Below are 24,098 nucleotides of genomic sequence, written 5' to 3'. Positions count from 1 at the left end.
AGGCAGGGAGTGCCATATGGGTGTTGGTCAGTGAAAGGGTGGGATGTGAGGAGCTTCACAGAGCGTCAGAGTTCAGTGTTCAATTCCAGTGTCCTTCCCGTGGATCCCATCCATCTCTCTGTAATCCCCTCCAGACCCTATATCCACCCATCTCTCGGTAATACGCTGTGGCCCCTACGCCCGTCCCGTCTCTGTGAAACCCCCTCTGGCCCCTATACCTATCCGTCTCTCTGTAACCCCCTCCAGACCCTACACCCAGTCATCTCTCTACAACCTCTTCCAGACCCTGCACCCACCCATCTCTCTGCAACCCCTTCCGGCCCCTATAAATATCCATTTCACTGTAACCCCTCCAACCCTAACATTCATTCATTCATTTCTCAGTAATCCCACTTTGGCCCAGACAGCAACAGTCTTTCCACCCATCCATCTCCCTGTAATCCCCTCTGGCCCTGTACCCATCTTATCTCTCGGTCATACCCTATGGCCCCAACACCCATCACGTCTCTGTGAAACCCCTTCTGGCTCCTATACCTATCCACCTCTCTGTAAAAATCCCTACAGGCCTTCCACCCATCCATCTCTCTAACACCCTCTGGCCCTGCACCCATCCATATCTGAGTAAACCTGCTGCAGCCCAACAAACTCCAACAACAGAATGGTCTGGGAAAATATTGTATAAGAATTTATTATAAAGTAGACAATCTCAAGCAGTAAATATAAAGCAATTGTACAAGTTGGAAATCTCTAGGAAAATCAGGAACTGCTGGAAGCCTGAGGCAAGTCAGGCAGTATCTGTGGAGAGAGACGTGTGTGACCTGAAACATTAACTCTCCACAGATGCTGGCCAAGCTATTAAATTTGACAGTGCACAGATAAAAAATGTGCCCTCTGCCCGATACCTCATCACCAATCTCTAGGGCTGAAAGACTGAGCGTGATTTCACTGGTGAAACCTTCACTGGTTCATGTTGGCAGGGAGTGCACAATATTAACAATAAACCTCTTGCAGTGTGTGGCGGTCCACAGCCCCAGAATCTTGGGGCGGGGGCTTCACAGGACCCTTCACGACATCCGACATCCTGGGTTTTGCTCAGGCTCCAACCTCTGGGACTGTCCTCCAGGATGTCAATGGTTAATCAGGCAATAAGAATTGGAAAGGATGTCCCGGGAGGGATTGTGGGTGGGGAACAGGAAGTTACAGTGTGGGGCTGCAGTACATTGTGAAGCTCGGGGTGACTGATCAGCTGGGGCTGACAAGTTTATGAAAGGGAAAACAGTTAACTGAAGGTGTTATATTTGAATGCACGCTGCATGCAAAACAAGATAGATGGTCTTGTAGCACCGTTAGAGCTTGACAGGTATGATGTTGTGGGCATCACTGAGTCATAACTGAAAGAAAGTTATTGTTAGGAGCTTAAAATCCATGGATACACATTGTATTGAAATGACAGGCAGGTAGGTAGAGGGTGAAGCACAGCCTATTGATAAAAAATAAATCATATCCTTGAAAAAAGGTGACATGGGATTGGAAGATCATTGGATAATTAGGAGACAAGAAGTATGAATACAGTGAACATTTTTGATTGGCTGCTGCTGGCAAATTGTGTTCCAACAGGTAGCGATGTTGGGACTTATTCTTTTAACGTTGTATCAATGATTTCGATGATGGAATTGATGGCTTTGTGGGCAAGTTTGTGGATGATATGAAGGTAGTTAGAGGGGCAAATAGTGTTGCAGAGGCAGAGAGGCTGCTGAAAGACTTGGACAGATGAGGAGACTGGGCAAAGAAGTGCCAGATGAAACATTGTGTTGGGAACTAAGTGGTCATACACTTTGGGAGGAGGAATAAAACGGTAGACTATTTTCTAAACGGGGAGAAAATTCATAAATGCAAAGTGCAAAGGGAATACAACCACAAACAAGAGTAACTCTGCAGATGCTGGAGATCGAAGGAACTCATCTATGGAAACGAGTACAATTGATGTTTCAGGCCAAAACCCTAGGGACATGTGATTCCTTGTGCAGGATTCTCTAAAGGCACTTCTCTAAGAAAAGATGTGCTGATGTTGGAGGGGGTTCAGAGGAGGTTCAGAAAATGTTTCTGGACTTGAGAGTCTTGTCATATGAACATTCTATAGCTCTGGAACAGTACTCACTGAAATTTAGAAGAATGAGGGAGGACCTCATTCTAACCTATCGAATGTTGAAAGTACTAGATAGACTGGATGTGGAGAGGATGTTTCTGATTGTGGGAGAGTACAGGACTAGAGGTCACAATGTCAGAATAGAGAGATGTCTATTTGAAAAGGAGATGAGGAGGAATTTCTTTAGCCAGAGGGTATTCCTTCTGTGGAATTTGTTACCACTGGTGGCTTTGGAGGCCAGATCATTGAGTGTATTCAAGGCTGAGGTTGATGGATTCTTGATAAGTCAGGGCATGGAAGATTATGTGGAGAAGGCAGAAGAATGGGATTGAGAGGGAAATGGACCAGCCTTGATCAAATATTGCAGCTGACTCGATGGGCTGAATGGCCTGATTCTGCACCAATGTCTTGTGGTCTTATTGATTTTACCCAGGTAGGTTAGAGGAAGAGAAAAAAAAATGTGAGAAAATGAACAGAGCATTCTGTGATAACAGAGTGTGGGGATGTTGGGGAATGATGTAGGCACAGGGCTTTGAGTGGGGACACAGGAGAGGACAAGAAAGTTGTAAATTCTGAGGACTAGAGTCAGGAGGAAAGGTGGGCAGTGTTAGATCTGAGCAGCAGGGAGGAAAAGGAGGGAGAGTCAGGTGGACGAGTAGTGGACATGGGCCTGTGTGCAGTAGAGAGGATCCCAGATCCAGGAGTGGGGTTATCACCAGTCACTGCGGAACCCACAGTATATAAAGCAATTTGGAATTGTTGAACAAAGGCAGGGGTTCCAGTAGAGGGGAGGACTAACCCCTAACACACCCAGGAGGGTGTGGGCAACGTTTCCCAGTGATTGGGTTTGGAGAGGTACTCGCTGTCCCGAAGGAGGGGGTATCTGTGAGCTGGGTTCTATTCCGGGGCATCAGTTGCAGGCTCCTTCTTTTGATTTTCCAAAGGCTGGGTCTCCACTTGGCCTGTGGAATAGAGAGCAGAGTTAAGGGCTTCCAGTCGTGATACTGATACCTGGCCTCCCCTCCACAGAATCTCCCAGTGACCCTCAACGTGAGATATGTTCATCTGGTCCCTACTCATCCTCTGCAATGTCACCTCGACTGCCACAAATCACAACACCCCGACTCCCTTCCTCATTCTCATCTCCACTGACATGTCCCATAAACCTCACTTTAGTTACTCTGCCTCTATCTCTCACACTGGTCAATATCCTGCAAAACATCACACCCACACAAGTCAAAGTCTCCCCACCACATCTCACAATTGGGTGTGTGGAGGACAGTAAATCCCAGTAAGTGGGTGTGTAGGGAACATTGTACACCAGTAACTAGTTATGAGGGGTACAGAGTCCTCCGGTAATCCTATGTTACTGAGTACTCCAGTACTCCAACCATGACCTCAACAGTGGAACAGGCGGACGAAGTTACTTCGAACTCAGCGGCTGTGAAGGCGGATGAAGGCAGCAACCAATCCATCAGCTCCAATCGTCGTGGTTTCCATGCCATTGGAATCAGTTGGTTGATTTGTGAAGTATCGTGTGCTTCTTGGAGTGCAACATCAAGTACACGTTAAACAAATACACGCACAGGCGTCTTCACTATTTATGGAACGAAGACCATCATCCTCGACCTTGAAAGATAGCGACAATGAAGACGAACCATATGTGTGGGGACAATGACTGGGTGTGTGAGGACAGTGTGACCCAGTGACTGTCTGTGTGGGAAAATGACTGGGTGTGTGGGAACAGTGTGACCCAGTGATTGTCTGTGTTGGACAATGACTGGGTGTGTGGGGACAGTGTGACCAAGTGACTGGGTGTGTGGAGACAGTGTGACCTAGTGACTGGGTGGGTGGAGACAGTGTGACCCAGTGACTGGGTGTGTGGAGACAGTGTGACCCAGTGACTGGGTGTGTGGGGACAGTGTGACCCAGTGATTTGGTGTGGGGGGGGGCGCAGTGTACCCCAGCAACTGGGTGTGCAGGGACAGTGTACCCCAGTGATGGGGTGTGTGGGAGGATAGGGTACCCCAGTGACCGGGAGTTTGGGGGCAGTGTACCCGAGTGACCAGGTGTGAGGGCAGTATACCCCAGTGATCGGGTGTGTGCAGGATAAGGAACAGGAAATGGAGAGTCAAAGATCGAGGAGTGTGGTCAGCACAATTTACTGCAGATCCGTAAGACCATAAAATATAAGAGGAAATTTAAGACATTTAGCCCTTTGAGCCTGTTCCATCATTTTACTGTGGTTGGTTCCTTATGCAGCCCCACTCTCCTGCCTTTTCTCTGTAACCCTGAACTACTCTACCAATTGAAAACCTTTCAATCTCATCCTTAAATTCCAGATTCCTGGCCTCTGGCTGAAAAAACTCCTTCTCACCTCAGTTCCAAAAGCACATCTCTTTATTCTGAGTCTGTGCCCTTGTGTCCTGGACTCTCCCACTGACAAACATCCTCTGCACCTTCATGTCATCCAGGCGTTTCAGTACCTGTTATGATTTAGTGAATCCTTTCCATCACTCTTCTGAGGTCCATCCTTTTCAGGCCCAAAGCTGCCAAACACTCCTCATACCTGAAGACTTCCACTCCGGCAATTATTCTTGTGAACATTATCTGGACCCTCTCCAGAGGCAGCACATATTTCCTTAGATACAGTACACAAATTGTTCACAATATTCCATATGGGGTCTAAGCAACTCCTTACAAAGCCTCAGCAGTTTGTTCTTGCTATTATATCCACACCCTTCCAAACTAAATACTAACAATTCATTCCCCTTCTTTAATACTGACTCAACGCGAATTGTCTGTCCATTTCATTCCAGGCTACAACATTATTCTTCCTCTCAGAGTCATCTTTGCCTATTCTCCCAACCTCTCCAGGTCCTGCAGCAGACTCGACTCTGTGCCTCTGTGACACCAACTGTACCTCCGGGCTATCTTGATCCTGATATATCCACAATGCCATCTGCTCCTTCATCGAGATCATTCACGTGTAATGTGAAAAGGTACCGTCCCAGCCCAGAAACCTTTGATACTCCGTTGGTCTGTGGCAGGTGTTCGAAAAAGAGCATTTATATCCCCACTCTCTCTAACTTCTGCCAGTCAGACAATCTTCTATCCATGCTGTACCTTACCAATGATGCCATGGGCTCTTAAAAACATAAGAACATAAGAAATAGGAGCAGGAGTAGGCCATCCAGCCCATCGAGCCTGCCCCACCATTCAATAAGATCATGGCTGATCTGTCCATAAACTCATCTCCATCTACCTGCCTTTTCCCCATAACCCTTAATTCCCTTACTGTGTAAAAACCTATTTAACTGTTTCTTAAATATATCTTGTGAGGAAGCCTCAACTGCTTCCCTGGGCAGAGAATTCCACAGATTAACCACTCCCTGGGAAAAACATTTTCTCCTCATCTCCATCCTAAATCTTCTCCCCTGAATCTTGAGGTAATATCCCCTAGTTCTTGTCTCACCGAGCAATGGAAACAACTTTCCTACTTCCATCTTATCTATCCCTTTCAAAATTTTGAATTATCTTGTTCAATAGCCTCGTGGGTGTAACTTTGTCAAATACCTTGTGAAAGTACTTGTAAATTGCTGAAGCTTACTCTCCTTTCTCAGCTGGCCTGTTACCTTCTCAAAGAATCAGAACAAAATTGTGCGAACTTCACCCTATTCTATCGCCTGCTTCCAAGTATCCTGAAATTTCATCTGATATAATCGGTTTTAAAACCTTCCCAATTGCCAAGGTCAAGCTAACCATCTACTAGGGTTCAGGTGTTATTCAACCCTATTGTACAGTTCATCCTTCCCCAGTGATCCAGAAACCAGAAGAGGTGATGACAGGAGGTACAATGAGCTGGTAACTCCCAAGTTGCAGGAGGCAGGTAAGTGGGTGACTGTCAGAAGACAGTGGGCAGCCAGTACAAAGTACCCCTGTGGCCATTCCCCTCAATAATGATGATATCTTGTTGGATGCTGTTGAGCGGGATGACCTACCGGAGTGGGGGGGGGGGGGAAGGGGAGGCAGGGGAGGTGCCACCATGGCCAGGTCTCTAGACTCTGGAGCTACGACCCAGAAGGGAATGGAGGAGAAGAGGACTTCAGTAACAGTAGTGATGGGGGATTCCATGGTTAAAGAAGTAAAGAAGGTTTTCTGTGGACGTAATAGACACCGGGATGATAAGTTGCCTCCCAGGTGCCATGGTCAGTGACATCTCGGATCGAGTCCATGGCATTCTGAAGGGAGAGGGTCAGCATCGAGAAGTCTTGGTACAAAATAGGATCATTGGGCAGAGAACTGTGCACCTGAGAACTGGTGCAGGGGGCAGGAGTTCAGATTTCTGGATCAAAGGGATCTCTGCTGGGGAATCTATGACCTGTTCCAAAGGGATGGGTTGCACCCGAATCCAAGGGGAACCAATATCCTTGCAGGCAGTTCGCTAGAGATGTTGAAATTTTCTTTTACATTATTGGATAATTTACCCTTGTCTTTCATCTTTTTTCCTTATTGGTTTTAAAATTGTTCACACTAGGTCTTAAAACCTTCCTATTAAAATTCACCATATTGTATGCCTCCTTTGCTTTGCTTCTATGCTGCACCTGATTCCTTGTCCTCTCGATAGAGTGAGGGTCCAACCCCACTGGGACTGTAGAACAAGAACAGAAGTTCCACTGGGATGGAAACCCACTCCCAACCTCCTCACTCTGCATTGGGTGTGGGCTCCATTACCCAATAACTGGGTCTGTGGAGAGGTACTAGCTGTCCAGGTGAAGGGGTGGCTTGTGTTGCAGTCTTCCTCAGTGGCTACATGTGAGCTGGGGACTCCCTCCTGGGATGCTGGCATCTATGTCTCTTTCAAGGGAGTCTGTGCTTGGTGTTTCCCTCGGGGGGGATACCAGAACCCAGACTGAACCACTGTTCAGCCCTGGTTCCCTCACCGAGTCTATGGGACAGAGTGCAGTGGCCAACTCCTCTCCACAGCCCTCTACCCAGTTCAACTCCTCCTCCCAAACCTCACACTCTTGCCCCAGCCTGACTCCTTATTCCTGAGGTGGGACCCCATGTCCTCAGGGTCGGAATGGGAGACACTTGCCTGCAGACCCAACCCCTCCTGCTGCTATTCCTGGCTAGAGTTTTCGATACTGGATTATTTTTTGGGGGTGGGGGAGACACCTACTGTCAGATGTACCGGATTTCTTTCCCTTACCTTTGTTCCCACGTGAGCGAGAATCACGCAGCTTTATGCAGTATTTATTATAAACCAGATACAGAATGAGGATCACGACGATCACAATGAGGATCACGGTGGCGACCTTCCAACCATTGTATGATGTTCTGAGATCTGGATCTGGGGAGATAAAAGATTCTGTCATTAATCCCATCCTTACACTCCCAGTGACAAGGAATTGATGGATCCAGTCCATCCCACCACAGGCCAGAGAAAACTCCCTGTCACTGCAACACCGTGCCCCAGTCCTCTCTAGTCAGCCCCACATCACTCTGCTCCACCACCCCGCTCACCTTGAATATCTCCATCCGCTCCAAACAGCCCCATATCGTCCCTTCTAATTGTAGTCTCCAATGTCTCTGACAGTATCCTCATATGATGTTAGTCCAGCACCCTCACTCAGACCCTCAGTAACCCCTCTCCCCCAGCACACTCTGACTGACTGACTGCTTCTAGTATGAAATGGTGACACAGCCCTTGCACACTCACAGGACAGGAATTAGACACAGAGGCAAGCTCCGTTTGCACTGACCCATCACCCACTCGCAGAGCCTGAGTTAGTGCAGGAATCTGTGCTCAGTCGGTATATGCATCTGCTGCGGAGATGGAGGGAGGTGATCTGTCTCCCTCTGACTGATGCTGGTGGGAAAGAGGGGAGCAGGTAGTAGGTGGAGATGACAATGTTCCTTACACTCTATGATTGGTGACTGTGGAATGAAATACTGTTGGTAGAGGCTGGAAGATCACCTGGGTGTGACAGTGAAAGAGTGTGATGGTAAAGTGCACAGCCCAGGTCAGCCGGGCCTCTCTGCATGAAGAAGATTGATTTTTATATCAGGGGCTTTTGTGAGGCCTCAACAATCCTGGGTGAAGAGGCCGCACAATGTCAAAGACCCAGCACAGGAGAGCAGGAACAGATCCCCCAACCCACACTTCCACTCCCTGCCCCACCATAATTTATCTCTCCTCCCCTGTGCTGTTGTTACTGGATTGTACTGTGGTTATATCTCCTAAGGCCTGTGGACCTGATGGTCATTGCATGCTCACCACTGGTGGGACCCATCCACAGTTACCACCGCGGGCCTAATGGTCATCGCATTCTCACCGGTGGTGGGATGTTTCCACAGTTACCACTGTGGACCTGATGGACAGCTCATTCTCTCTGGTGGTGGGACCCTCCCACCATTACCACTGTGGACCTGATGGATGTCTCTCGCCGGTGGTGGTACCATTCCATTGTTAGACCACTGTGTGCCTGCTGGACAATTCATTGTCTCCAGAGGTGGGATATTCCCACAGTTACGCCAGTGTGGGCCTGGGGGACAGATCATTCTTTCTGGTGGTGGGACGTTCCCGCAGTTACACCACTGTGGACACAATGGATACCTCGCTTTCTCCAGTGAGTGGTTATCAGACACCCAGTAACATTGCAGCTTCATTCATTCGTATTGCACAGTCGCTGTTCAAACTGCTATGGAAGAGTGTGGAGACAAACTATGGTCACACCAACATGAACCTCAGTCTATTTAAAGGGAATGGTTGAGATTGTTGTCTCTTTTGCAACTGTCACAGCTTTGAGTTAGGTCTAGGGTTAGACCGAGCTCAGCCTGACAATCGAGTGGATTATGTTGCTTGCCCTCGGGAACACCTGTAATTAGGACATTGTAGCCATTTGGAAGACATGATTGCAGGAGGGGCAAGACTGGCAGCTCAATATTACGGGGTTCCATTGTTTTAGATGTGACAGAGTGAGAGGGACTAAAGGAGGAGGGCTGGCGTTACTAGTCAGAGAGAATATCACCGCAGATTGACTGGAGAACTCGACTAGTGAGGTGTTACGGCTGGAACTGAGAAATCAAAAAGGAATGACCATGTTAATGGGGCTAAATTACAAACAACCCAACCACAGGATTTAGAGGAACAAATTTATAGAGAGCTCGCAGACTGTTGCCAGAAACATAAGGTTGTTATAGTTGGTGATTTTAACTTTCCACATAATGGCTGGGAATCCCATACTGTAAAAGGACGAGATGGGATAGAGTTTGTTAAATGTATTCAGGAAAGTTTCCTTCATCAGTGTGTAGAAGTCCCAACGAGAGTTGCTGATAATTAGTCTGCTATTAGGAAATGAGACAGGGCAGATGACAGAAGTTGGTGCAGAGGAACACTTTGCATCTATTGACAACAATGCAATTAGTTTTAAAGTAAATATACAAAGAGGTAGTCCAATTCACAAACAAGAGAAAATTTGCAGATGCTGGAAATCCAAGCAACACCCACAAAATGCTAGAGGAACTTAGCCGGCCAGGCAGCATCTATGGAAAAGAGTACAGTTGACATTTCAGGCCGAGACCCTCAGGGTCGATGGTACTGTTTTCTTTAGGTGCTGCCTGACCTGTTGATTTCCCCAGCATTTTGTGTATGATACCAAGAGATAGATCTGGTCTGTGAGTTGAGATCCTAAATTAGAGACAGGCTAATTTTGATGGTATCAGAAATTATCTGGCAAGTGTGGTTTGGGACAGGCTGTTTCTGACAAAGGTGTACTTGGAAACTAGAAGGCCTTCAAAAATGAAATTTTCAGAATAGAGATTTTATATGCCTGTCAGAATAAAAGGTGCATGCATGAATTAATAGCATGCATAGGGAACTTTGGTTTACAAGAGATCTTGAGCCCCTGTTTCAGAGATAAAAGGGGGTATATAGCAGGCATAGGCAAGTATGAACAAATGAGGTGCTCATGAAACACAAGAAATGCAAGGGAAGGCTTTAGAAAGAAATTAGAAAGACTAAAATAAGGTTTGAAGTTGCTCTAGCAGACAAGATGAAGGAGAATCCTGAAGGATTCTACAGGTATGTTAAGAGCAAAAGGATTGCTAGGGACAACATTGGTTTGCTGGAAGACATGAATGGTAGTCCATGTGTGGAGCCAGAACAGATGGGGGGAGATCTGAAATGCCTTCTTTGCATCTGTATTTACTTGGGGGGGGGTGGGGGCGGGTGGATACAGAGTCTACAGAAGTGAGCCATAGTGGCAACTTCATGGATCCTCCACAGATTACAGAGCAGGAGGTGTTTGCCACCCTGAGACAAATCAGTGTGGATAAATCCACAGGACCTGACAAGGTGTTCCCTCGGATCCTGTGGAAACCAAGTGCAGAAATTTCCAGGGGCCTAGCAGAGATATTTAAACCACCCTTAACTATAGGAGTGGTACCAAAGGATTGGAGGATAGCCAATGGTGTTTCACTGTTTAAAAAAAGGCTCTGAGGGACCAGATATATCAGTAATTGGATAGATATGGACTGATTAAGGATAGTCAGCATGGCTTTGTACGTGGTATGTCGTGTCTAATTAATCTTGTAAGTTTTTATCGAGGAAGTTACTGGGAAAGTGGATGAAGGCAAGGTAGTAGATGTTTTAGAAAGGCATTTGACAAGGTCCGACATGGGTGTCTGGTCAAGAAGGATCTGTTGCTTGGCATTCAGGATGAGAGAGTAAATTGGATTAGACATTGGCTTTGTGGAAGAAGCCAGAAGTGCTAGTAGAGGGTTGCCTCTCGGACTGGAGGCCTGTAACTAGTGGTGTCCTAGTGGTGTCAATGCTGGGTCCTTTGTTGTTTGCCATCTGTATCAATGATCTAAATAATCATGTGGATAACTAGATCAGCAAATTTGTGGATGACAGTTTTGGGGTGCAGTGGACAGTGAGGAAAGATATCATGGATTGCAAAGTGATCTGTATCAGCTGGAAAAATGGACCGAAAAATGGCAGATGGAATTTAAGACAGACAAGTACGAGGTTTGGCATTTCAGTAGGACCAACAGCAGGTCTTACGCAGTGAATGGTAGGGCACTGAGGACTGTGGTAGAACAAAGGGATCTGGGAATACAGATTCATAATTCATTGAAAATGACATCATAGATGGGGGTCATAAAGAAAGCTTTTGGCACATTGGCCTTCAGAAGATGAGATGTTATGATGAAGTTGTATAAGACATCGGTGAGGCCTAATTTGGAGCATTGAATGGAGTTTTGGTCACCTACCTCCAGGAAGGATGTAAACAGGGTTGAAAGAGTGAAGAGAAAATTTACAAGGCTGTTGCTGGGTCGGGAGGACCTGGATTATAAGGAAAGATTGAATAGATCACAACTGTTTTCTTTAGAATGTGGACAATTGGGAGGAGATTTATAAAGGTATACAAAATTATGAGGGTATAATAGGGGCAACACAAAGGCTTTTTCCACTGATGTTGGGTAGGACTACCACCAGAGATCATTGGTTAAGGTTGAAAGGTTAGAAGTGAAGGGAAACTTCTTCACTCAGAGGGTCACGAGATTGTGGAATGAGCTGCCAGTGCAAGTGGTCCATGCGAGCTCCATTTCAATGCTTAAGAGAAAATTGGATAGGTAGGTACATGGATAGTAGGGATATGGAGGGCAATGATGTCGGTGCAGGTCATTGTGAGTAGGCAGTTTCAATGGTTTCAGCATGGATTAGATGGACAGAAGGGCCGGTTTCTGTGCTGTATTTCTCTTTGACTATGACTCTAAAGGACTCACTGTGGATGAGATATTTCTGCTGGTGGACACACGAGGTCTCCAGCAGCTTTCTAATCAGCCTATTCCCCATGAGCTCCTTCTCTACCATCTGCATCTTCTGGGAGGTGCTGCTGGAGATCACCCCATTCCCACTCAATCGTCAGCACAGCAGCCACGTCTCCTCTTTCTACCGCAAGCTGATGTGGAAGGAGGTTACTGACGGGCAGTTCATTGTTTGCTTCCCAGTGACAGATAGCTGTGTGTCCCAACCCTCAGGCTGCGCTTTGTGCCACTGGGATAGTACTGTTATGCCTGGCCTCTAACCCACGCCCGAGGAAGTAGGTGAGGATCAGCAGCTGGTAAGGAGGGAGGGGACTTTTTGGGTGGAAGGAAGGTGCAGAGGGTAACTGAACACTTCCATTCACATTACCTGGCCACCATCTCCAGTACTGCCCTTTCCCTGGGCCTGACCTTGGGAAGTCCACCTGTTCCAAGGCTGGGGAAGTCAGGCAAGAGGATGGAGTGTTGGAGGTGGTGACTTCCTGTTTGATAGAGTGTCTGAGCCTCTGTACCCCTCAGGGAAGGAGGAAATACTCTCACTAAGTTGAAGGGTGGTCTTGAGGTGCAGAGACCATTTGGGGTTGGGGGATGAAGTGAGCTGCTGGGTCCACAGACATGATAGCCAATCCCTTGAACTATGCAGCTCCTGACTGACCATGCTAAGTTGCTGGAACTGAAGGAGGATATATTCAGGGCCATCCAGGACGCTGAGACCATCATTGATAACAGTTTGTGTGCAGTAGTCACAGGTACACTGCAGATGAGTTGGTGAACACCAGGAAAGGTAGAGGGAGCAGCAACAAGTACTTCCCTTTAGACGCTGCTGCTGGGGGTAGATGGGGAAATGACCTTTCAGGCCACAGCAGCAGCAGCCAGGTGGTTGGCACTGTGGTCACTATGAGGCTCCGTGGGGAAGGGTAAAGTCACACTGAGCAAAAGTGACAGCTTATTATTACCTCAGCACTGTTCCCTCTAAAACTGCACAGGCACATGGCTGCGCAATAACTGAAATGCCCTCATGCACATAGCCTTTGTTGCCATGCAGCAGGAATTGGATGCAGCTAGAAAAAGTTTTGAAACATGAAAGATTTACTTGTTGTACTGTATTTCATTTTACCCTTCAATTAATAAACAAAAATCAAAAGTATGGAAAAGAGTAAACAGTCGACGTTATAGGTCATGACCCTTCAAAGGACTGCCAAAGGGTTTTGGCCTGAAACGTCGACTGTACTTTTTTCCTTCGGTGCTGCCTGGCCTGCTGAGTTTCTCCAGCATTTTGTGTGTGTTGCTCAGATGTCCAGCATCTGCAGATTTTCTCTTGCTTGTGATTCTGTTATGCTGGGTGTGGGTGTGCTCTTGTATCTGTGTACTTTGCTGAGCTCAGACCGCAGTCTGGGCCATTAGCAAGCAGTGCTCTGAGAAATAGACGGAACTGGGATCCCTGAACATGACAGACCATACCTTTGACCTGGAGATGCTGTGGGATCTGTTTAACCGTGACCCACAGATATAGACCATTTGGCCCATCCATTACAGTCCCTCCCACCCCATTGGCTATTGCTCTGTTTTCCACTCCATATGTACTCAGCTCCTCCAGCCTCAGAGTCATGTGGTTTCCCATTGGCAGTTTGTTGCTTCACAGCCTCTGGTCCAGTCTCTGGGGATGTGGTAAGTGTGTCCTCGAGCCTCACACTGGCTCAATCCCACTACACTGGGACCATGAGCCCAGCTCTGGACACGGGCAGACAGTGGGGCTCAGAAAACAGGGGAACACACAGGATCTGCCCTCACCCATTAATTAGGGGTGTTTCAGGAACTGGTGAAACCCGGACCCCTTCACAGTATCTCACTTACCAGCTACCTTCAGTTGCACTTTCCTCCTAGTCCGTGTTCCTGTACTTGCTGTAACAATCACCTCATAAACATCAGTGTCCTCTTTCTGTTGATCATGGATTATTAAACTACAGTCCCCTGGATGACATTTTATCCGTTGCTTGTACTTTTTAGTATTGAGATATGTCAATTTCCCATTCATGCATTCTGCTATCTTGGTTGAGTCTGATAATATTCTCCACACAACATTGGTAATTTTTGGTGCTTTTAGGATCTCAGGAGTTAACCGAGCCACTTTTCCGAGGGCACCTTCCAGGACGAGAATCTCATCTGAGGAGACAAGTGAAAACAGTTATCAGGAGGAGGAATTAGTGCTGAGGAATCACAGACACAGGAGCAGCCATTTCAAGTTTCAGGATTCAAATCCAAGGTTGTTTATGTCACAATGGTGGGGCATTGGGAGCAAGGGTGGACCGAAATGCAAGACACATCTTGTGAGGTTAATTAAATTGAGTTTATTGTTTGATACCAGGAGAGCAAAGCAGAAGCAGGAATAGCGAACTGGACAAGGACTCAGGACTACGACTAGGCTGGGACTAGGGGTCTGGGCTAGGACTCGGAATTGGATCCCAGAACCAGCAGTGACATGAAGAGGCTAGGGTATGGACTCCGAGCCAGAGACTGGGCAAGGACCCAGTACCTGGGTCTTGCCCCGGGCTTGGACCCCAGAACCAGGCATGGACATGACAGGGGCTAGGGAGAGGAGGAACATGGAAAAACAGAACCTCAGTCTTGGGAGAGCAGGCACATGGAACCATGGACACATACACAGAACACAGAGTCGGGACCCCTCCTTGGGTACAGGACATAGGGCCGGGACTCATGACACCCCCACGGGGCAATGGCAAGACGGCCTGACTTACCCCACGGAGGTGAGGACAAGATATGACAAGACATGACCCCCTGCGGGGCAATGGCAAGGTGTTCATACTTACCCCATGGAGGCAAGGACAAGATGAGACCAACACAAAAGAACACCAGACAGTACCTATCTAGCTCCGGCAATAGAACTAGACCGAAGTGCAGGCAAGGGCTGCAGACAAGGGCGAGAGGCGAGAGGGACAGAGAAGGGGTTCAGACAGTGGGGTAGGACAGGAATCATAGACCACCAGGGCCGGGACTCGACTCAGTACTTGGATGCCGCCAGGGCCGGGACTCGACTTGGTACTTGGATGCCCCTGGAGCCGGACCTGATTTGGAGCCTCTGGGTAGTGGCGAGCTCTCGACTCGGCCCGGAAACAGTGGACAGCGGTTCTTGATTCCCTCCGGTGGGTTAACTGACGGACCCACCTCGGTGAGGAAACTTTGCAAGCTCGCTTTGGCAAGGTAACTTGACAGGGTTGCTCCGGTGAGGAAAGGCGAATTACCGGCACTCGCTTCGGGCGGAGACTAGGCTTGCTCCGGCCAGATGACATTGGCACACTGTACCTTTGGCGACTTTGCAAACGCTCTTGCGCCGAACGGCTGAAAGCCGGAGACCATAAACTATCGGTTCAGTCGAGAGTAAATTGCCTCCAATCACCAAAGCCGAGAGACACGGGAAAACAGGGAACCAAAGGGCAACAGGGAGTCAACGGTCCGGATCGTAACATAAACAAAGTAAATTTAAAGGGACCCCGATCCGGACCATGACAGTTTATTGTCACACTTCAGTACACAAGTGTAACGGAGAACAAAATAATTGTCACTGGATCCGATGTAGCATAAAAAAAACATGAAGCATAAACAAAACAATAAACATAGACATGAGACAGGCAGCGGATGCTGGAAACCCAAAGCAAAACACAAAATGCTGGAGGAACTCAGCAGGTCAGGCAGCATCAATGGAAATGAATAAACGGTTGACATTTTGGGCCGAAATCCTACATAAGAGTAGCTGATGTACATAAACTGATTGCATGTTCATAAAGTGACAATAGGTAGTGGAATATCTGTACATTATGTTACTCTGACAGGAAGTTACAACATAATGGTGGTGGGTTTATCGGTGGAGGTGTAGATTAGCCTGATGGCTTGAGGGGAGTCTGCTGGCACATTGTCTGGGTCCCAGCCCAGTGAGAGAGCTGGGCCACACTGAGCCCACACAGGGAAGAGTGAAGACTTCTTGCACCTGGTCCTGAGGAAGGAAGTTGCAACTTGCAGCCAGATATCAATAGAGGGGGCAGAGCTGGGCGTGGTGGGGCACAGACATGACAAATTGGACCCCATCCACGGATGCAGTGGGGGTACTGTTTGGGGAAGGTGAACATGATGAGGGAAGGTGGGATGAATGGGAGAGTGTAAGTGGTGTGGAGGGACAAAGGGAACTTGCCCACAGATCTTTGAATGAGGAATGACAAGAGGGTGAGGCAGTCTGTATCCCTGCATTTGTTGATCAGGATCCCAGATCTGTGAACGGGGATAATGAATGTCTGGGTGGGGATGGTCAGAGCTGAGGCAGGACAAGAGAGCTCTGTGGATGGAACAGGGCTGGGGAAGGTTGATGGAGGGGTCATGGCACAATGAGGGAACAGAGGCTGAGGGCAGATTTAATAGGGTGGTGAAACGATGAGGGTCTCTGACTAAACAGAAAGGATCTCTGTCTCTGGGCAGAGAAGACAATACCAAGAGCCACAGAAAGTACTAGACCGAACGGTGAGAGGGAAGTGGGGAGTGTACTCCAGGGAAAACATTGTCATGTGTTGGGAGGGGAGGTGGAGGCCATGATGGTCCTCACACAGATCAAACCCTGCATGAATAGGACCAGTCACTCTCTCACTGAATGAGAGAGAGAGAGAGAGGTGTGAATATGTGAAATGAGCTGGACTGATACAGCATGAAGCTAGCAGGAATTGACAGGCTGAAGAGCCACATTTGCTGAAATCTTCTGGTGATTCAGTAATTTCAGAGCTGGTTCACAATGGGCCACATGACCTTCCTCAGTTTCATGAGTTCCCAACATCTGTGGGCCCATCATTATGGGTTCCCACACCAGGGAGAGCTGGGTTTATATACAGTCAAACCCTCTACAATGTCCCGACACACACCTCTAGGACAGGGCAGGCTAGGGTTACATACAGAGTCAAACCCATCTACAATGTCTCAACACAGACCTCTAGGACAGGGCAGGCTGAAATGTTCCACTTTCAGACCCTGCAGGGTTATCTTCACACTGGGCATCCTCCCAGACTGGTGGTGTGGTGTATCTACCAGAGACACTGTCCCTCGGGAGGACTCCCAGCAATAGATATCAGCTGTCCTGCTCTGTTGTACTGAACTGGGACGGTCACCTTCATTCAGAGTGTTCCTCCACCAGCAGTGAGAGACTTTCTGGCTCCATGGATGGGTGGGTGGATGAAGCAGTGGATTGGATGAGACTCATAGCTGAAGCCTCCGGCCGTTCTGTCACAACGGGTGTTGAGGAGACTCATCACTGAGGGTCGTTCAGACCAGATTGCCACCCACGGCCAGAACTATTCATCAGACCAAGGCTCAGAGGCTCCTCTTGAGATCTGGCCTCTCTATGACATTTCTCCAGGAGCAGAGGTATTTCTTTTGCAGGCTGCTCCTGCAAACTCTTCAGTTTTTCACACTGGACACTGGGGCCTGGAGAAGAGAATGTTGTGTGACAGGTTCCCAAGTCAATTAACGGGCTCCCTAGCCACCTCTCATTTCTGCAGCCTTGAGGAGAGAGTGTATCATGTATATATGGAGTGTGAGAGGCTGTAGGACTACTGAACCATGTGAAGGCACTGTACCTCAAGGTCTGCTGCACCTCAGCCCTACCCTTGTGACCTTTGGTCACTCAATGCAAAGGCAGGTGAGTCTCTTGGGAATTCTCCAGATCGGTCTGCTCTTGGGCCTGGCCAAGGTGACCATTTTCGGATCCAAGTGGTGGCCACTTGAGGGTTTTCCCTGAGCCAAATGCCCTTCTTCTGGAGTTGTGTCCATACCTGCGTGTCCCAGGAGAAGGAGCACATGGGCTCTCTAGAGGGCAATGTGTTAACTTCAATTATGTACATATTGCAATGCGAGTGTGTATGTTAATATGAAAATCATATTTATAAAGAAATACTCAGCTGAATTTACAATTGGAAATCGCCAGTCAGTGTGTGGGACAATGGAAAAGAGGGGGAGGTGGGGAGGGCCCAGACTGTCATCAGCCTCAGTGGAGGGAGTGAGCACACAGAGAACAGTTTATTCTTGCACAAAAGGAAAAGCTTTCCTTCTGTTATATAATGTCAGTCTGGCAGAGCAATGTTGAGGGTGTTTGGAGAGGATGACAAATCCGTGGGGTGGGGTTATAAATGCACTGATTTTGTTTAACCCCAGTGAACTTCCTCCACACCCCCAGGTGAATGGCCCACATCTCCCAAGGCTGTGTGGGAAGAAAGGTTGATTACAGTCTTGTGTGGACAGCTCCCAGATGACTGGGGTGAAGAAACCTTCCCCAGACCAAGAGCCAGCACAGGACAGCAAGAGTCAACCCAGTGAGGAGGAAAATTTGTTGTCTGTCTACCTCAGCCTGGAATTCCTAGTTCCTGACAAAGAGCTATCGAGGTTCCTGACTGAACCAAATGCCTGTGCCTCTTCTGAGGAAATGTCCATGCTCAGGTGTCCCTGGGGAAGGAAGCATACCATGTCTTCTTCGATCAGTGGATATTCCGGGACTGGAATGTGTCCTGGACAGGGATGTCCATGTTTTAAAATGAGAACCATTCTCATGAAAGTCAGTGAATGTATGTAAACTTTTTTTTGTAAAAGGGCGCAGATTAGACACAAAGTAAAACTCCATCAGCACTATCTTATTGAACAGTCTGGGCAGCCTCTCTAAATTCCAATTGCTCCCTCTGACACTCACCAGATTTGTTCTTTCCACAGATGTCTCCCAGCCAGACCTCTGTCATTTCGTTACTGACGGGGTTCCGGGCCTCACACTTATACAGGACTTCTTCGTCCCCTTTCGCCTCTCCATGCTGCTGGAGGTGATAGTAGCTGCCAGTTCCCACAACTTCTCCTCCCCTCCACCACCTGAAAATGGAGTTGCCTGAATCTTCAGAGCAGATCAAGATGATATTGCAAGTCTTGACGATGTACTGAACCATGATGACTGTACCTGACACAGGATCTGAGGTCGAGACAGAAAAAGAAAGGTGAATTAAGAAGATCCTTATCGACACCTTAATCCCCAACTCCCGCATTCCATCCCAACAGAAACAAATGAAATTTATGCCAATCCCAACTCATTTCCAACCCAACAGTTTAACTCTTCTCTCACCCTTCAGTTCAGCCAGTTACTGCTGGAGGAAGTTCCCACAAGTGCTGCACCCTCTTTCACAAGAGTTACTCATAAAGCTGCGTCATGTCTTGCTGATGTCTCTGTATTGCAGGAATTCATTCCAGCTCCATTTAATTGTTCAGTAGAAACTTTATGTTTGACCATTCAGCCCCTTCCTGTCTGCTGCCCCATTCATGGCTGATTGCCCTCCACCTCATTTTCCTGCACCAAACTCACATCCTTTAATTCCCTTGATATCCAAAAACCATCCACATCTACGTTGAATACCCCATGTGACTGAACTTCTGTAGTGCTGTTTAGTAAAGAGCTGTGAAAATTCACTACCCTCTGGGTGTGATTTCTCCCGTGTATTTCATCCTCTCTTAGTCTGGAGCAGCTGAGCTCATATTCTATCACTCCAGCCAGGGCTCCATCCTGCAGAACCCGATGAGGTGTTTGGATGTTTCAGTGTGATCACCTCTCATCCCCTCAGTTGGCAGTAGCACCACCATAGTCGGCCAAATCTCAAATAATGATGAGTCAGAGCCGAGGAGTGAGGTAAAGAGCCTAGTGATGTATTGCCATGACAGCCATCTTTCTCAATGTCAGTAAAACAAGAGTTGGTCATTGACTTCAAAATGTTGGGGGTGGGTGGTGCGGAGAGTGAGGATAGACAATCCTTAACCACAACAGTGTCGAAGCTGAGAAGGCTGAAGTTCGCAGGACTGAACATCACCGATAGACAGTCCTGGTCAAACTCAATAAAGGTTCAAAGCTTCATAAGTATGTGTGTACAATACAACTCTGATATGTCTCTACTTCAGATAGCCACCAAACACAGAAAGAAATGGTATTGCTGAATGAAAAGCCATTAACTCTTCCCGGACACAAAAAAAGAGAAGAAACAGAAGTCACAGTCCCCAAAATCCCCCCTTTCCCACAGCAAAAAAAAAAGTGACAATGACCATCCCCAACACCCCTCACTCACAGAAAAGACCAGCCACAATAACAGTCCCCGACCCTCTCACTCGCAAAAATTAACTTCCACAATAACAGTCCCTGGCCCCCTCACTCGCAGAAAAGAACAGTGACAGTAACAGTCCCCAAACCCCTCACTCACAAAAATTAACTGCAATAATAACAGTCCCCAGCCCACTCACTCGCAGAAAAGAACAGCACTTCAACACACTAAAAACCATTGGCATGTCCCCTTTAACCCTCACCAGCTTTTGTAGATGCACCATAGAAAGCATCATGGGTGCATCACACTTGTTATGGCAACTGTTTTGTATGTGACCGTAAGAAACTGCAGAGAGTTGTGAACACAACTAAGTATATCATGGAAACCAGCCTCCTATCCATGTACACTTGTCCGCAATTCACTTACAACATAGAAAAGACACCATCCCAGAGTTTAGAACAGTCATCAAGTCATAGAAGATTACAGCACAGTAACAGATCTTTGGTCCATCTGCTCCATGCCAAAATCATTTAAACTGTCTGCTCCAATCGACCAGTGCCGGGAACATAGCTCTCCATACAGTACCATACATGTACCTGTCCAAACTTCTCTTAACTGTTGAAATTGAGCTTGCCCTTCTGGTGACAGCTCATTTCATATTCTCATGACCCTCTGTGAAGAATTTTTCCCTCATGTTCCCCCTAAACTTTTCACCTTTCACCCTTAACCCATGACCTCTGTTTGTAGTCCTACCCAACTGCAGTGAAAAAAAGCCTGTTTGCATTTACTCTATTTATACCCTCATAATTTTGTATATCTCAATCAAGTGTCCCCTCAGTCTTTTACATTCCAAGGAATAATGTCCTAACCTATTCAATCTTTCCTTATAACTCACATCTTCCAGACCCGGCAACAACCTTGTAAATTTTCTCTGCACTCTTTCAACCTTATTTACATCTTTCCTGTAGGCAGGTGACCAACACCGCACATAATATTCCAAAGTAGGCCTCATCAACATTTTATGCAACTTCAACTAACATGCCAACTCCTGTACTCAATACTTTGCTTTATGAAGGCTAATGTTCCAAAATTCTTCTTTACGACCCTATCTACCTCTGACACCACTTCCGATGAATTATAGACCTGTATTACTATATCCCTTCGTTCTACTACACTTCTCAGTGGCATACCATTCACAGTGTAAGATCTACCCTGGTTGGTCCTACCAAAGAAAAACACGTCACACTTATCGGCATTAAATTCCATGTGCCATTTTTCAGTCCATTTTCAGCTGGTCCAGACCCCGCTGCAAGATCTGATGGTCTTCCTTGCTGTCTACTATATCCCTAATCTTGATGTCATCTGCAAATTTGCTGATCCAGTTAACCACATTATTGCCCAGGTCGTTGATATAGATGGCAAACAACAATGGACCTAGCACAAATCCCTGCAGCACTCGCCTTGTCACAGACATCCAGTCAGAGAGGCAGCAATAGCTGAATAATTCAGCCAAAACAATCTATGACCTCTGACATCCTCTGGGAGAACAGGGAAAGGCAGAGCTGCGGAATATCAGCAGACGTCTGGATGACGTAGATGGAGCAGCCAGCAGGATCTATGAATGGAGCTGATCAAGCCATTGAAAACATTGGAGTCTCACTGTCAGTAATTGTATTGTTAAGTGTCGACTCTGTTTCTCCATGATAGTTAAATAAACTCCCTGTCTTCATTACAGAGCTTGGGTCCATGCTTTTCAGGTCAGAATTAATTGGGAGTTCTTGGTGAGACTATTTAGGTGTCCTCTGTCTCACTGAAGTTGTAACAGATGAAGAGGGGTTAATGCCCTTAGTTGGTAAAGTTACCAAGTGACAGCAATGATCACAAAGACTGGGAGCAGGTGTGAAATAGTCAAGGACAGGACCTGCCTGGAGTGAATCAACAGTCGGGGGAGCTACGAGGATGCGCCACCTTGTGGGGTAGAGGGTGGAACCTAGAGTGAGGACACAGCATCAGAATAAGTGTCTGCCCATTTCACACAGAGACGAGGAGTTGTGGGTGTGGGGAACAGGCAGGAAAGTGGACCTGAGGCTGCCAAACCAACCCTGACAGGACTAGGCTTGGGGGCGGATTGGCCTGCTACCCCTATTTCTCATTTTCTAATGTTATCCCTCCAATGGAAACCAGTTAACCCTGGGATGGAAGAGAGAACATTTCTCAGCCAAACTTCAGATGGATGTTGCTGGGTGAGATTATTTTCAATGGTTCATTGGTTCAATTTAATATCAGAGAATGCATACAGTATCCAACCTGAAATTCTCACACTTCACAGACATCCACGAAACAGAAGAAAACCCCAAAGAATGACTGACAGAAAAATGTTGGAACCACAAAGTCCCCCCACCCCCCTCTCACGCACAAGTGGCAGCAAAGCATGAACCTTCCCCACTTCCCGTTTCACCCACATTCCAGCAGGAAGCATCAGCCCCACACCACCTTCAGGCAAGCGATAGCAAACCCCCAAAGAGACCATGATCGAGGTCCATCAAAAACTATAGTCCACAAACCAGCACTTCAACATGCCACAGGGAGAGAGAGGTGTCGTCCCTTCCACAGCGAGAGAGGAGACCAACAAACAGATCACTGTTTCGATATTGCAGTCTGCAGTCTACTTTGAATGTAATGTTATTGCTAGAGTGAGTCAGGAACCATATTGGTGTGTGTGAGTGTGCTGTTGTGCCCGTGTACCGTGTCACTCACTGGGACACTATATTCAGTGTAATGAGTACACAGGGTATCAGTCAGCACAGCACAGCATGAAGGCTGAGGAATAAACACTTTGCTGAGCTCAGTCTGGGCAATTAACAAGTAGTGCCCTGGGAAACTGATGGGATAACTTGAATCCCTGAACATGACAGACCAGATCTTTAACTGGGGATACAGTGACCCACAGACCACTCACCCCCTTTACAGATCCTCCCACCTTATGGGTCCATTGTTCAGTTCAGGTTCCCATGGGTCAAGTAGAGAAACATCAATGGAAAGAGGCCATTCAGCCCAACTCAACAATCTCTGTGCTGTTCTAAGCTAGTCCCATTTGCCTCCAGACCTTTCATCCATGAACCTGGCCAAATGCTGTTTAAACGCTCACCCTGTAACCACATCTTCCATAGTCCACCTAAGTGCTGATTTCCTCTGGACTCAGAATAATGAGAGTCATCATTACTTCTTCTCGGGCTCTGACTCAGTCTCAGGGGATGTGGTAAGTGTGTTCCCCAGACTGTCTCAATCCCACTACACTGGGACCATGAGCCCAGCTCTGGACACGGGCGGTCAGTAGGGTTCAGTAAACAGGGAAGCACACAGGATCTGCCCTCACCCATTAATTGGGGGTGTTTCAGGAACCGAAGAAACCTGAGCCTCTCCGTGGTGTCTCACTCACCGTACACCTCCAGTCGCATTTTGTTCTGAGTCTGTGCTCCTGAAAATGCTGTAACAGACACCTCATAATCATCAGAGTCACTTTTCTGTAGATCATGGATTTCCAGACTGAAGTTCCTGGGATGAAGAATTATCCGTCTCTTGTACTCCTCAGATCCGTAATAGTCACTGTTCTTGTTTGAATATGTCACTATCTTCGCCCTGGGTGAGAACCGTCTCCACACAAGCTGAGCAATGTCTGGTCCGACTGGTATCCCAGGAGGTAAGGAGACTGAGCGTCCCCGAGTTCCGTTCACAGTGGTAGAGGAATCCCCAGTCCCAGCTGAGGAGACAAGAGGAGACAGTCAGCAGATGAGCTCAGTAACTGGAGGATGAATCAGACTGGGAGAATCAGAGTTACAAGAGTGGGTGATGGGTCTCATTGTTTGTCTCCCGGCCCTGTGAGAGAAGCAGACCACCATTCCAACAGTACACGGTAAGCTCAAGGGAGGAACAGAGTGAAGACTCTTTGCACCGAGTCCGGAGGATGGAAGTTGCAGCCTGCAGCCAGATATCAAAGGCAGGTCAGA

At 47.5% G+C, this 24,098-nt stretch overlaps 1 protein-coding gene across 1 annotated transcript in view; it reads right to left on the bottom strand.

The window, feature by feature from the left end:
- Positions 1-672: 672 nt before the first annotated feature.
- The window catches only part of LOC140210141 (SLAM family member 8-like), a 35,560-nt gene continuing 12,134 nt past the window's right edge, over positions 673-24,098 (bottom strand). The window contains exons 2-6 of the mRNA XM_072279019.1: positions 23,531-23,851; positions 18,714-18,980; positions 13,835-14,143; positions 7,359-7,499; positions 673-3,108 (exon numbers count right to left, since the gene is read on the bottom strand). Of these exons, the coding sequence (XP_072135120.1) occupies positions 3,044-3,108; positions 7,359-7,499; positions 13,835-14,143; positions 18,714-18,980; positions 23,531-23,851 (1,103 nt within the window). The 3' untranslated portion in view covers positions 673-3,043. The remainder of the gene's footprint in view (positions 3,109-7,358; positions 7,500-13,834; positions 14,144-18,713; positions 18,981-23,530; positions 23,852-24,098) is intronic.

The sequence above is a fragment of the Mobula birostris genome, chromosome 14 (genome assembly GCF_030028105.1).
Source record: "Mobula birostris isolate sMobBir1 chromosome 14, sMobBir1.hap1, whole genome shotgun sequence".
NCBI lineage: Eukaryota > Metazoa > Chordata > Chondrichthyes > Myliobatiformes > Myliobatidae > Mobula > Mobula birostris.
This window is presented reverse-complemented; position numbering and strand designations above follow the sequence as displayed.